Here is a 13,249-nt window from a genome sequence, read left to right on the forward strand (position 1 = left end):
GGTATATGAATTGTTAATTTTAGAAAATATGCCATATAAGAAAAATAAGAACTAGGGATGTAATGTACAACATGGTAAATGTAATTAACACTGCTGTATGTTACATATGAAAGTTGTTAATAGAGTGACTCCTAAGAGTTCTCATCACAAGGAAAAAGTTTTTTTCTATTTCTTTAATTTTGTATCTATACAAGATGATGGAAGGTCACTAAACTTACTGTGATAATCATTTCACGATGTATGTAACAAATCATAATGCTGTACACCTTCAACTTATATAGTGTTATATGTCAATTATATCTCAATAAACCTGGGAGAAAAAAAATTTTCACAGGAAAAAAAAAGAAGATATACCAAATCACTTTCCAAAGTGGTTGTACCAATTTGCACTCTCACCATGAGCAGACAAGAATTTCACAGTTTTGCATCTTTATCTTTAAAAATTTAAGTCATTTGGTATATATCTCATAGTATTAATTTGCTTTTCCCTAGCCATAGGTAACCACTAACCTACTTTCTGTCTATATAGATTTGTCTATTCTAAGCATTTTAATAAATGGAATCATAAAATATATGGTCTTCTTCTCAAAAAGGGAAAGAAACCCAAACATAACACTAAAGATAGTCTTCAAATCAAAAGGGAAGAGAACAAAAGAAAAAAGGAACAAAAAAGAACTAAAAAAAACACAAAACAGTTAACAAAATGGCAATAAGTACATACTTATCAATACTTTAAAGGAACATGGACTAAATGATCCAATCAAGCCGCACAGCACAGGGAGATCAGCTTGGTGCTTTGTGTCTACCTAGAGGGGTGGGATAGGGAGGGTGGGAGGGAGATGCAAGAGGGAGGAGATATGGGGATATATGTATATGTGTAGCTGATTCACTTTGTTATAAAGCAGAAACTAACACACCATTGTAAAGCAATTATACTCCAATAAAGATGTTAAAAAAAATGATCCAATCAAAAGACATAGACTGGCTGAATGGATACAAAAACACCACCCATATATATGCTGCCTACAAGAGACTCACTTCAGATCTAAAGACACACAAAACTAAAAGCAAGGGGATGGAAAAAAGAATACTCCATGCAAATGGAAATCAAACAAAAGCTGGGGCAGCAATACTTATATGAGACATAATAGATGTTAAAGCAAAAACTGTAGCAAGAAACAAAGGAGGTCATTACATAATAATCAAGATATTGATACAAGAAGATACAGCAATTATAAATACATATGTGCTCAACATAGGAGCACATATAAAAAACTTTATATTTATATATATAATAAAACATTCCATCCCAAAGCAGCAGAATACACATTCTTTTCAAGTGCACATGGAATATTCTCCAGGATAGATCATTTGCTAGGCCACAAAACAAGTCTCAGGAAATTTAAGAAAACTGAAATCATATCAAGCATCTTTTCTGACCACAATACTATGAGACTAGAAATCAATTACAAGAAAATAATTGCAAAAAACATAAACATGTGGAATCTAGACAATATGCTACTAAACAACCAATGGATCACTGAAGAAATCAAAGAAGAAATTTTTTAAAAATCTGAAGACAAAAGCAAATAAAAGCACAACAATCCAAAAACTATAGGATGCAGAAAAAGCAGTTCTAAGAGGGAAGTTTATAGCGATACAAGCTACTTTAGGAAGCAACAAAAAATCTCCAATAAACAACCTAACCTCATACCTAAAGAAGAACAAACAAAACCCGAAGTTAGTAGAAGGAAAAAAAATCATAAAGATCATAGCAGAAATAAATGAAATACGGACTGAAAAACAATAGAAAAGATCAATGAAACTAACAGCTCGTTCTTTGAAAAGACAAACAAAAGTGATAAACCTTCAGCCAGACTCATCAAGAAAAAAGGAGAGAGGGCCCAAATCAATAAAATCAGAAATGAAAAATGAGAAGTTACAACTGGCACCACAGAAATACATTCTTGCTGGGTATGGCCACAGGCAAGGCCCTGACTGCTCCTTAACTAGACCATTTCTCAGGGCTGTGTTTGCAGTGAGCAACCTTGAGAGATGAGGTAACATACCCCACCCCCCAGACAAAGAATAGGCTTGTTACGATTCACTATAAAAGTGAAGAATTCCCCAGGCTTAGGTTCCTTTCCTTTAATGGTAGCCCCCTGTGTGTGCAAGTATCATCCATCATGGGCCCTGCATCATCCCCATGGGACTGATGGCATGGGAACCAGCACAAACCCAACACGAAGCTCTGACTACTGCTTTCTACCATGAGTAATGAAGTACTTTGTTTCTGACCCAAGAGTCTTGTGTCTTTTGCTAGCATAAAACAGTAACAGGCTAAGTTGTTAACTTATAAGTAGGGTAAAATCTCATACCCTACACAATTCTTTTTTTAAAATTAATTAATTAATTAATTTATTTTTGGCTGCATTGGGTCTTCATTGCTGCATGCAGGCTTTCTCTGTGGTGGTGAATGGGGGCTACTCTTCATTGCAGTGTGCAGGCGTCTCATTGTGGTGGCTTCTCTTGCTGAGGAGCACAGGCTCTAGGTGCACAGGCTTCAGTAGTTGCGGCACGCAGGCTTGGCAGTTATGGCTCATGGGCTCTAGAGCACAGGCTCAGTAGTTGTGGCGCACGGGCTTAGCCGTTCCACAGCATGTGGGATCTTCCCGGACCAGGGCTCGAACCCGTGTCCCCTGCATTGGCAGGCAGATTCTTAAACCACTGCACCACTAGGGAAGCCCCCCTACACAATTCTTATTACTCAAACTTTTTGATTTCCCAGGTAGTAAAAACCCAGCTACTGGGGATTATTGTGGGAATGCTACTTTCAATTCTGAGAAGTAACAATATGTAAATAACTACCATCTAAATCATTATCACAAATGACAGTGAGATAAGGTCTTAGAATAAAAGATAGTCCTTTAATTGAACAAGTTTATCTTCATGCAAAACTTACGACATTGCCCTTGTTTTGTGCATTTCAGAGGAGGCACCAGGAGAGCCTCCCTTTTGACATGAAAGGTCTACTTTGCTCCAAGAGTTAATTTGGTCCTTATTAAACTGCATGAGGAATCTAGGAAAAAAGAGTGCATTCTCCCATATCAGTCATTAATACCTAGCACACTTCACAGATGGGTTTTAGGTCACCTAGCAGGGCCCTTTGGAAAAGGACACCAAATATGGTATACTTTTTCATTCATGAGAACCTTCTCGAAAAAATAAGAATGTTTATGGACTACATTTTTAATAGCTTTAATGAGTGTAACTGACATACAATCAACTGTATGATTTTTGAGGATTATATGATTTATTAAGTTTTGATATATGTATATACCTGTGAAATATTCGCTACAATGAAGGTAATGAACCATCACCCCCAAAAGTTTCCACATGCCCCTTGGTCATCCCTCCTTCCTGCTCTTGTGTTACCCCCGACCTGCAGGCAACCACTCATCTGATCTCTATCACTACAGATTAGTTAACAATAGATTAATTTTCTAGAATTTGTATAATTGGTATTATATAGTATACAATCTTTTTTGCCTGTCTTCCTTCACTCAGCATAATTATTTTGATATCCATCCACGTTGTTCCAAATATTAATAATTATTTTAATGCTGAGTAGTATTTCATTGTATGGATATACCAAAATTTGTTTATCCGTTCACTTGTTGATAGATATTTGTTATTTGCAGTTTTTGGCTATTACAAATAAAACTGTTATGAACATGGTATACAAGTATGGTATACATATAGCTTAATTTCTCTGGGTGAAAACCTGAGAGCAGAATGACTGGATCATATGGTAGCCATATGTTGAACTTTTAAAGAAACGTTCAGGCTGTTTTCCAAAGTGGTTGTACCATATTACATTCCCACCAGCAGTATATGCCAATTTAGCCAGTCTTTCAAAATTTCAACCATTCTAATAGGTGTGTAGTGGTATTTCATTGTGGTTTTAATATGCATTTCCCTATGACGAATGGTGTTGACTATCTTTTCACATGTTTATTTGCCATCCATATATCTTCTGTGGTGAAGTGTCTGTTCAAACCTTTCACTCATTTTTTTGTTGTTGTTGGATTGCTTCTTTTATTATCAATTTTTAGTATTATTTATATATTCTGGATACAAGTTGTTTATCAGATACATGACTTGCAGATATTTTCTTCCAGTATGTGGCTTTCTTTTCATTTTCTTAAGTTTCTCTTTAGAAGAGAAGATGCTTCTAATTTTGATGAAGTTCAACTCATCAATGCTTTGTTTTATGGATTTTACTTTTATTGTTGTACCTAATAAATCTTTGCTTATTATAAGGTCACAAAATTGTTATCCTATGCTTTCTTTGAGAAGTTTTACAGTTTTAGATTTTTTTTAGATTTAATAGATAGGTCTATGATCCATTTTCAGTTAATTTCTAAACATGGCACAAGATGTAGATCAAAGTTCATTTCTGCATATGGGTATCCAATTGTTCCAGCACCATTTGCTGAAAAGACTGACTGTCCCTTCTCCACTGAATTGCCTTTGCACCTTTGTTGAAAAGCAGTTTCTCATGTATGCATAGGTTTATTTCTGGATTCTATCTGTTCTGTTGATGTATATGTCTATCTTTACCCAATACCAAACTGTCTTCATTACTGTAGCTTTGTAACATCTTGAAATCAGGTGGTCCTAGTCCTCCAACTTTATTCTTCTTTAAAGTTGTTTTGGCTCTTCTAGGTGCTTCATATTTCCATGTGAATCATAGAAACAGCTTGTCAATTTATATAAAAAAAGGCCAGCTGAATTGTGATTGTGATTGGGTTTAGTCTATAGATCAATAAGGGGAGAATTAACAATATTGAGTCTTCTAACCCATGAACACAATATGTCTCCATTTATTTAGAATTTCTTTAATATCTCTCAGCAATGTTTTGCAGTTTTCAATGCACAAGTATTTCACATTGTTTGTTAGATTTATCCCTAAATATTTCATATTTTTTATGCTACTGTAAATGGCATTACTTTTAATTTCACTTTTCAATTGTTTTTACTATATAGAAATACAGTTGAGTTTTGTACATTGATCTTGTACCCTGCAAACTTGTTAAAATAATTTATTAGTTCTAATTGTTTTTTTAAAAAAAATAGATTCCATTGAATTTTCTGTATAGATGATCAGGTGACCTGAAGGTAAGCCATTTTAGTTCTTCCTTTCTAAGTTAGGTGACTTTTATTTCTCTTTGCATTGGCTAAAACCTTCACTGTTGAATAGAACTGGTGAGAGCAGACATCTTGCTTCTGATCACAATGGGAAAGCATTTAGTCTTCTACCATTAAAAATGGTAGGGAAGGGGCTTCCCTGGTGGCGCAGTGGTTGACAGTCCGCCTGCTGATGCAGGGGACACGGGTTCGTGCCCCGGTCCGGGAAGATCCCACATGCTGCGGAGCGGCTAGGCCCGTGAGCCATGGTCACTGAGCCTGCGTGTCCGGAGCCTGTGCTCCGCGACGGGAGAGGCCACAACGGTGAGAGGCCCGCGTACCGCAAAAAAAAAAAAAAAAAAAAAAAAAAATGGTAGGGAAGGCAGCTATGCTCACTACTATACCACCAACGCACACCAAACATAAAATAGATAGCTAGTGGGAAGCAGCCGCATAGCACAGGGAGATCAGCTTGGTGCTTTGTGACCACCTAGAGGGGTGGGATAGGGAGGGTGGGAGGGAGGGAGATGCAAGAGGGTAGAGGTATGGGAACCAATGTATATGTATAACTGATTCACTTTGTTATAAAGCAGAAACTAACACACCATTGTAAAGCAATTATACTCCAATAAAGATGTTAAAAAAATGGTAGGGAGTTCTTTTCTATTTTACTTTGTTGAGATTTTATCAGGAATGGATGTTGAACCTTGTCAAATGCTCTTTCTATGCCTATTAAGATGATCATATGGTTTTCTTTTTTAGTTGGTAAACATGGTGTATTATATTGATTGATATATGGATGTTAAAACAACTTTGCATTCCTGGAATAAACTTCACTTTGTCATGATGAATTATCCTTTTGATATTGGTTGTACTCAATTTGTTAAAATTTTGTTTAGAATTTTGGATCTATGTTCATGAGCCTATAGCCTTTTTCTCTTCTAAATTCTTTGTTTCCTAACTCATTACAGTAAGTTAGGAAATGCTTCCTTATTTTCAGTTTCTTAGAAGACTTTGTGTAGAACTAGTAACATTTCTACAATACAGGCACAGGGGTGCCTCTGGCTCAGGGTCTCTCACAAGTATACCCCTTGGTGAGCCATGGCTGCAGTCCTCCAAGGCTCGACTGGGGGAAAATCTGTTTCCAAGCTTATTCACACTGCTCTTAGCAGGACTCAGAAGATCTATTTTGAAGCTCACTGACATGGCTGTTAATAAGCCTCAGGTCCTTGATGGCCACAGACTGGAACATCAGCTCCTGGCCATGTGGGCCTCTCTGCAGGGCAGCTCACAAAATGGAAGGTGGCATCCCTCAGAGTGAGTGAGTGAAAGAGTGAGAGGGATCCAAGTTGGAAGCCATAGTCTTTTTGTAACCTTATCCCAAGTGACTAATAAGCAAATCAGTCAGTCTAGCCCATACTCAAGGAGAAGAGATTTCACAATATTGTGACTACCAGGAGGTAGGACTTATTGGAGAACATTTTAGAGACTGCCTACCAAAGTTGTTCATGATATTAACTTATTTTCCTTCTAATATTTATAGAATCTTTAGTGATGACAGCTCTCTCTCCCTTACTTGGGTAGTTATATATTCTCTCTTTTTTTTCCTGGTCACTTGGTCTAGAAGTTGGTCAGTCTTATTGATCTTCATAAAGTTTTTGGTTTTGCTGTTTTTATCTGTTGCTTTTCTGTTTTTCATTTTATAAGTTTCCACTTTGATTTTTATTATTCCTTTCTTCTGTTTATTTGGGGACTCATCTGCTCTTGTTTTCTGTTTTGTAAGGTGGATCTTTCTTCTTTATAATATGGAGTTTAGTGCTCTAATTTCCCCTGAAGTACTGCTTTAATGGCATCCAAAAATTTTTGATATATTGTGTTTACACCTTCATTCAGTTGAAAATACTTTCTAGTTTCCCTTCTGATTTCTTCTTTGACCATGGGTTATTTTAAAGTATTCTATTTAGTTTCCAAATATTTCAGAATTTTCCAGAGATCTCTCTGTTATGGATTTCTAATTTAATTCCATTCTGGTCAGAGAACATACTTTGTATAATTTGAATCCTTTTAAATTTAATAAGATCTTCTCTATGGCCCAGAAGGTGATCTATCTTGGTAAATGTTCTGTGTGTACTTGAAAAGAATGTGTATTCTGCTCCTGTTGGGTGTAGGATTATACAAATGTCAATTAGGTCAAGTTGGTTGATGGAGTTGTTCAAGTCTTCTGTATCTTTACAGATTTTCCCTTGTAGACTACATTTTAAAATGTTATCAAAAATGCAGTATTGGTGACTGAACTTGAACACTGCTACATTATTTTTATTTTATTAAAATGTTTTTCTTACTCTGGCACACACATGCATGTGTGTGCACACACAGAGTCACATTCACAAATTTAGAGACCACAGAACTGGAGTGAAATGAGGCATCTAACTGTGATGCTGCACCTTTGAACAAATTTTACTATTTAAGAAAGCACTTTTGAAACTGGGTTATTTTATGTTTCCTTGTCTGACCTTGTAAGCTACTTAACTGCAAAATGTGTTTTTACTCACAGCGCCTCTTAATATGTTACTTTTTATGCCAAGTCATGCTCCCGCTGCAAGCAAGACAAGGAACAAAGTCTTTAGTAGAATGAAACAAATACAGGTGCTTCTGCTATAACACTGTTTACAAGTGTTCAGACATATAAATGCTTTTTAAAAAACCTCACATTCTACAAAATTGTGGATAAAAGTAATGGCTTATGGGAAAATAATGTGGGGCCATAACATATGAAACACATTTAACTTTGTAACCAGAATACTAATAAAAAATAATAATTATCTCAATTAAAATCCTAGTACTCAGTAAATGTCCACTACCACTTGTACCCAGGATCACAGCTGATTTTTACAGCCTTAAATCTGCAAGACATAGGTCCTTAAGGGCATTCACCTCCAATAGATAACATTGTCATCAAAATCTAATTTGGATCTCTGTTTTCTTCAGCAATCAATTGTTTTTAAATACGAGGGAAATGTCTTCTTCATGTCTTCATCTACTCCTGCAACTTCATCAGATAGCGTCACATTGTAGGTAGAATACCAGTTCTTGAAGCCATTAAACCAGCTACTGCTTGCACTGCTATCACAGTATTCTTAGCTTAAGGCTTCCTTCTTTAACTGTAAGAAAGCTTGCCCCTGGATGCTTTAAACTATTGATTAGCTGGGGAAAAAATTACATATGAACCAATGATGTTATTTTCTTATTTGCCAATTGGGTACTAACTTGCATTATAGAAATGTGTTGTAACTGAAAATAGTATACTCCATAGTTTTCTAACCTTGGAATGTGTGGTTTTCCTAGTCATTTTCTTGGCAGCAGCTACTGCTGGGATTTAAATCTCCTTACTCCCAGGATCACTGAAAACATATTTACTGAGCACTTACTACGTTCCAGTCTGTTCTAAATGCTGGAAACAGTGGTGAGCATGACAGACAAGGTCCTTGTGTTCACAGACTTTACATTCTGGTGGGGGATGCAGACAATAAACAGGTAAATCAATAAATGTGGTATTATCAGAGAGTGATACTTGCTATGAAGAAAATAAAACAGGGTGATGGGATATGGCATGAGACGTAGGGGGCTGGGTGGCCATTCTGTAGAGACGCTACCTTAGATAGGATGATCAGGGAAATCCTCCCTGAAGAGATGACAATTGAGACAAGACCTATCAGATGAGAAGGAACTAGTCATGGGACGATCTGGAGAAGACTGTCAGGCAGTGGGAACAGTAAAGTGACAGTAAATCAAAGGCCTTAAGATGGGAGTGGGCTTAGTGTATTTGAGGGACAGAATGAAAAGTGGCTGGGGAAGCTTCAGGGGTGCCCCCAGGGCCAAGTGCCACTCCTCACTGCCGTGCTGAGGTTGACCCAGTAGATCAAGCCACTGCTGCCTAACAGTTCCATGTCCTCCAAGCCTCAGATGGCCAGTGGCACCCCAAAATGCCTGCAGACAAATCCAACTGACTGACCCTCATCTGAGTGCCAAGCCCAGGCAACGGAGCATAATACACTTGATCGCCACAAAGTGTCAGGCTGCTGTGGGGACAGGCGAGTTTGGCATCTCTGAGGGGGTTGTTGAAATCTGACATGGGCTCCATCCAGAAATCACCTGTAGACCAGGGAGAGAAGGCTGGAGCAGGGCTTCTCAGGAGGGAGCCTGGGATAGCTGGGGCAGGAGGATGGCACAGAGTGGGAGAGATGGGGTGGGCCTTGAGGGAAGGACTGGATACCAGTGAAGGAAAGATTCTGCAAGTCCCTTCAGAAAAAAAGCCATCACTTTGTTTCTTTTGTCAGTCCTGGGTGCCATACGCCCTTACCTGGATGAGCCAGTGACTTTCCAACCAGTCACAATTGCCTAGCAGAATAGCCAGGTGGTGGGGCTTCACTATTTTTACGGAAACCTTAGCTTACCCAGACTGGTTCCAATTGTGCTGCCATAAACTTTAATGCTTTGGAATATTTCTCTATGTGCTCTCTATTTTTAATACAAATACCTCATCTTCTCAGAAAGATCTCACCATCCTTTATGAGGAGAGACTCTTCATTCTCTTCTTTGGATATCCTTGTAGTAGTTAGCACAAGAGTGGGCCAGACCTTTCTCCTTCTCAAGAGGGAATTGTACTGCAAGGCCAGGCCTCCTTCGGGGACAGCTTCTCACATAGTTTAATGCCACAGTAGAACACAAGCTTTGCTGATACCAGCCAGCAGCTCGTGGTGCCAAAATGACACTAACACTCTGGGTTTCATGTTTCAGGCAACGAGATATGAGAAACTAGGCATGGGGCTGCTTACCTGTTCTTCCTGCAGCGAATTGTGAAGCCAAGAAAGAAGGCTATCAGCAGAATTCCACAGCTGAGGAAAGTCCAAACAACACCCAAGAGGGCAGGAGATAATGAAGAAATGGTCTTACTGCTGTGGTGGGAAGAGGTCTGAGAACAGAATGAAGAGAAGCTGTTAGGAACGAAGGCTCTTCTATAGATCAAACATGATCTGCCCCCATCACCCCCAGAGCTGGGACATAATGTCCTGCATAAGCATTTCCTCCTTGTACTTCTCCCCCCTCCACCACCACTACCATCATCAACAATAATAACAACAACGTGTACATCTAAGCAGCCCTGACACCCCATGGCTGCTCACTTACAATTGTTGTCCTGCAGAGATCATGAAGGGGTCTCCGCTCCAGCTCCTGGCCAGGAAAACCATCACACAATTCAGAGCAGTTTATTTCAGACTCCATGTCATCATATGCCCCTCTTGGTATGTGTTTATTCACAGTCTTGGTTACCCACCAGTAGATAACCAGAAGATCTTTGAGTAAAACAGAAGAGCAACTCAAATCTTTTCTTCAGAGGTGTCATTTTGAAGTTGGCTCCTGGTGCAGAATCTGGGACGAACAATCCATTCAGGTGGAAGTGGAGAGTTATTTCACTAAGCTCCTTCATCAGACACCCTCCAGGCTCTCCTCGTCCCCTGCTGCCAGTGCAGACCATGTGAGTCAAGAGCGGGCATCTTAGTAACCATGAAGTCACACACTGTGATGATTCTGGCTTGCCACCAGATGGCAGTCGCTGCTCCAAGTACTCTCACACAGGTCTCAAAGGAGAAGAATGCAATTAAGCCTGTTAAAAAACAAATGTTATTTATATATAACACACACAAATAAACACAAACACACACATATATGTAAATGGCTTATTACAGAGGTTTAAAATATTTTACACATTTTAACTATATATTTTTATTATATGTAGTTATATACATTATATATAACAAAGGTTTAAAATATAGTATATATTTAAATAAATATATTTCAAAACCTCTTTAATAAACAATACTTTAAAAACAAAGACAAAGCACACCTAACAATTTATAGATATACAGCTCTACAGTCCCTCTTCTGATCCCTTTTATGGTCCAGCACTACAAGAATTTTAGTTTCAATATGTGAACACATCTTCTTTTTTCCCCAGTGGAAACCCCCCCTGCCCTTCAAAGATATTTCTATGCAACTTAGGGATTAAGCTCTGTCTGATCCTGGGTGGTGGTAGGCTCAGGTGCCCATACCGTCTGCATACATTGTCTGTTCGTTGGTCCTGTTCACTCCTGTTAGCTCAGTGAAGGGAGGAACATTCTATGCCCAGTCAGCTGGGATCTCAAAAGGATATGCAAGCCCTTTGCCAAGAGTTTTCTGTTTGTTTATTTTTTAACTGTTAGACTACTAGAAGTGGGATAGGCTACTCAGGTAATAGGGAGAGAAACTGAGGGTTCTAAGAATTCCCACAGAGTGAGCAAGTGGCCAGAGGATGGTGTTATTTCTCTCAGAAGGTGATTGCAATATGAATACTGTGATCTAAAAAAAAGCTCTACCTTGCAGAACAAAAGTAGAAATGTTCAAAAGTAGAGAGGCTTAAATTAACTCCAGCAGAAAAGGCAGACACGTCCCCAATACTTTGAAGCAATCTACCCCGTAACAGAGAAACAGATTTGAAATTTTACCAGTGGGAATTTAAAAAAGGATGCCACTTCTGCTTTGTGTTTCTGAAACAGCTTAGCACAGTTTTCTTTTATTGTGGAGGAAACTTGGAAGAGGAAAAAAATCAATTATTATTATTCCAATGGCCACTGAATACAGGACTTGTGTTTAAGTCAGAACAATAGTGACTGGTGTAGAATGCCATCTTTGGATTCTGCATGCTTAGACAGGAACAATATAGCACCAGGTGCTGCCCATATATTGGCCTCTCATATCTTCCTGAATTATTTACCAGGCTCATTACAATGAAATCCCAAGAGAACTAAAAGCCACTACCTCCTGTCAAGACATTTAAATTCTTGTGAAGTCTGATCAGATTACTGAATGCAAAATTAAGGAGTAAATATAAAAATCTGACTATTTGCATCTTAATTTAGTTGAAAATTTAATTGCTAAAAAGATAATGTTTTTTTCTTAAAAGTTAGACATCCCCTATCGTGCTTTCTAGCATAGAGCAATACTGGAAGCCACAGGGAGGACTATATGATGGATTGAAAAATATATTTTTCCTGTATTGCCCTTTTAATCATACTGGCAAATAAGTACACTTACATTTAAACCATAATTAAGTCCCTGTCTGTGTATCCTTACATCATATAGATGTGTGTGTGTATATATGTAAAACCTAATTTTGTTCTCACAACTGTGTCATGTGAGGTAAACAAGACATCTCCTCGTTTTCACATAAGAAAACTGAAGAGCAGAAAAGTGGAGAATCTTGCTCCAAATCTGCAGAGGCGGGACTCAAATCCAGGAGTTTAACTGAAAGGTCAATGTCCTCCCAGTTAATACCCTGCATGGGGCAGACACCCTGGACTGACCTCACCCCAAGAAGACACCAATGGCCTGTTAGGTTTCTTCATGTTTAGTTCCCAGAGCTTCACATCTATGGGATCTCTGGAGTGTGGCCCACAACAGTATGTCTATATCAGTAACTCTCAACTGGGGCAATTTTGCACATCCAGAGGACATTTGGCAGTGTCTGGACACATTGTGGTTGTCAAAACTGAGAGGAAGGTGCTACTGACATGTGGTAGGTAGAGGCCAGGGATGCTGTTAAACATCCTACAATTCACAGAATGGTCCAAATAACAAAGACTTATCCAGCCCCAAATGTCAGTAATGCTAAGGTAGAGAAACCCTGGTCAACACTGTGGATCTCAGAAGGGCTAACAACCTTAAGCCCAAATCATCTCTGGGAGATTCTGTGAACATGATAGGATTGTCCAGCTGAACATAAATTTCTGAGTACATTCTAAAGGTCACCTTGGACAGACTGAACTCACTGGCATGGAACTTTGAATGCTAGGCACCCCTCCAGTCCATGGATATCCAGTGTAGGAACTTTATAAACCATGATACTAGGCTCTTCCACGGGGCAGGCATTCAATTATAACATTAGCACACATTTACAGATTCACACATGAAGAAGTGGTGAAACAAGTGAATGGCTTAGTTATTGAGAGGACAGAGTTGAATG

At 38.5% G+C, this 13,249-nt stretch overlaps 1 protein-coding gene across 3 annotated transcripts in view; it reads right to left on the reverse strand.

Annotated features, from left to right (window-relative positions):
• Nucleotides 1-13,249, reverse strand: part of GPR156 (G protein-coupled receptor 156) — a 94,985-nt gene that overhangs the window by 50,236 nt on the left and 31,500 nt on the right. For all 3 annotated transcript variants that reach the window (XM_060298123.1, XM_060298124.1, XM_030857674.2), the window contains exons 2-3: nt 10,378-10,855; nt 10,026-10,162 (exon numbers count right to left, since the gene is read on the reverse strand). In XM_060298123.1, coding sequence (XP_060154106.1) covers nt 10,026-10,162; nt 10,378-10,473 — 233 coding nt within the window. In that variant the 5' untranslated portion in view covers nt 10,474-10,855. The remainder of the gene's footprint in view (nt 1-10,025; nt 10,163-10,377; nt 10,856-13,249) is intronic.

Source organism: Globicephala melas, chromosome 4, assembly GCF_963455315.2.
Source record: "Globicephala melas chromosome 4, mGloMel1.2, whole genome shotgun sequence".
NCBI lineage: Eukaryota > Metazoa > Chordata > Mammalia > Artiodactyla > Delphinidae > Globicephala > Globicephala melas.